The 1,719-nt window shown below is 41.5% G+C and overlaps 1 protein-coding gene across 1 annotated transcript; it reads right to left on the reverse strand.

Moving 5' to 3' along the window:
- Positions 1–711: 711 nt before the first annotated feature.
- Positions 712–1,179, reverse strand: LOC110442199. The gene has a single exon (XM_021485691.1). The coding sequence runs from the start codon at positions 1,177–1,179 to the stop codon at positions 712–714; it is 468 nt and encodes a 155-aa protein (XP_021341366.1).
- Between the last annotated feature and the right edge of the window lie 540 nt (positions 1,180–1,719).

The following is a 1,719-nucleotide window of genomic DNA, read 5'->3' on the forward strand; positions in this document are numbered from 1 at the left end:
TCGCATGTGTAATAACTTAGATGATGCCCTGTGTAGACTATATGTCTGGAAAAGCGACATAAGACCTATTATTTGAGTGACGTTTGAATATCAACCTAGTCCAGTATAAAGCCAGCCCAACATTAATCAAGTCCACTATTTGGCTAGCTAGATATTGAATAAGTAACCAACTTCACCGTTGTGTAAAGTAGTACAAAAGTAAGGTTTCGGGCCAGGTTCATAATCATTAAGTACCCCCGGTACCCTCCTTGTGGCACCCCCTTTGGTAGGAGGGTTCCCAATTTGAGTGCAGCCAATACACAGTACGCTCTTTCCCATAACATGGGGTCTTGAAACATTCAAGGGTAGTTCACTCTCCTACAAATCGGTTACAATTTAGGCCAATGTAGCCATTTGACGTAGAGTTGTTTGTTACGGCCTTTTCCTCTAGTTTTCAATATGGTTTCCACCTTCCACATGTCATCTTCCATTACGTCAACTTTCTGTAGCTCGGACTGATAGAAAGTACCTTAAATTTCATCACCATCGTAATGCGTGACTCTTTACACAGGTAAGCCTCCACGAAGTATCTTTTGAGATGTGGTAAATATCTCCCCCGTCCAATTTTCGTCGTATTCCCGTGTGAATGGATTCCTGAGATGTGACAAACGCACTTTATCCCCTACTATAAACTTTACGAACTTATTTAGTCTTTCGAAAGATCGGCTCTTTCTACGGCCAGTACATCCTCCACCAGACAGATATTTCGTTATTTTTGTTAACCTTAGTTGGAGTTGTCCCTAGGGTCATGTGATACATCTTGTTGTAGCTGTCGGCGAACGTCTGGAGTTTTGTCACGTATTCGTAAATCCTTAAGTGTGTAAAAAATCTATACATTCTTGACTTGATGGTCTTGATAACGCGCTCGGACACGGCAGCCTTGGTTTCGTTCTCGGTATAAAGATGATGGATGTGGTATTGATTTAGAATAGAGTTTACTTCCTGTGATCTGTATTCTTGCCCCTTATCGGTGCGAATCCTGCTAGGTTGTCTCCCCTCGCTGAGAATCTCACGAAGAGCCTTTGTTGCGGATGCCCCTGTTTTGTCTTTTAGAGGATTCACCGATAGAAATTTTGAGTACACGTCTATCACCACGAGAACGTAGGAATAACCGTTGTTTTCTTTCTGAAACTTGACCATGTCCATGAGATCGGCAGATCATTGTTCGTCGATTCCAGTCACCAAGATTCTATTTCGTTTGAATGGTCTTCGGATAGATCGCTGAAGGCTGTACGGTTCTTGTCGCTGTAACCGTTTTCTTATCTTGTATTTCCTGATGACGTATTTTCCAGCTTTTCTCACGTATCGATACAATTTATCAGGCCCAAAGAAACTCCCAGCATTGGTAGGATCGTAATAAATGTCTCTTAAATAACCTTCCCTCCTCCTCCTCCTCCTCATATCATCATCATCATCATCATCATCATCATCATCCCACATCTCTTCTAAGACATGACGGTTCTTTTTGAGTGCAATCTTGATGGCTTTGCGATCCTCATAACCATCGTCAACGAATTCTACGACATCTTCCATGACTTTATCGTGAACCGATCCGTCTTGTTATTTAAGAATGTACCGGATAATTAACCCGTATTTTTCATTAAATAGATCCATGTCTTTAGATTTCATCTTTTCGTTTGCTTTCTCCTGGACTTTGCCTTCAGACATATCTTCAATTAC

The sequence above is a fragment of the Mizuhopecten yessoensis genome, unplaced genomic scaffold, assembly GCF_002113885.1.
Source record: "Mizuhopecten yessoensis strain PY_sf001 unplaced genomic scaffold, ASM211388v2 scaffold716227, whole genome shotgun sequence".
NCBI classification, from domain to species: Eukaryota; Metazoa; Mollusca; class Bivalvia; order Pectinida; family Pectinidae; genus Mizuhopecten; species Mizuhopecten yessoensis.

What these genes read in the sequence shown, in the direction of transcription:
- LOC110442199 (XM_021485691.1), bottom strand. Translation starts at nt 1,179, where the DNA reads ATGGTCAAGTTTCAGAAAGAAAACAACGGTTATTCCTACGTTCTCGTG.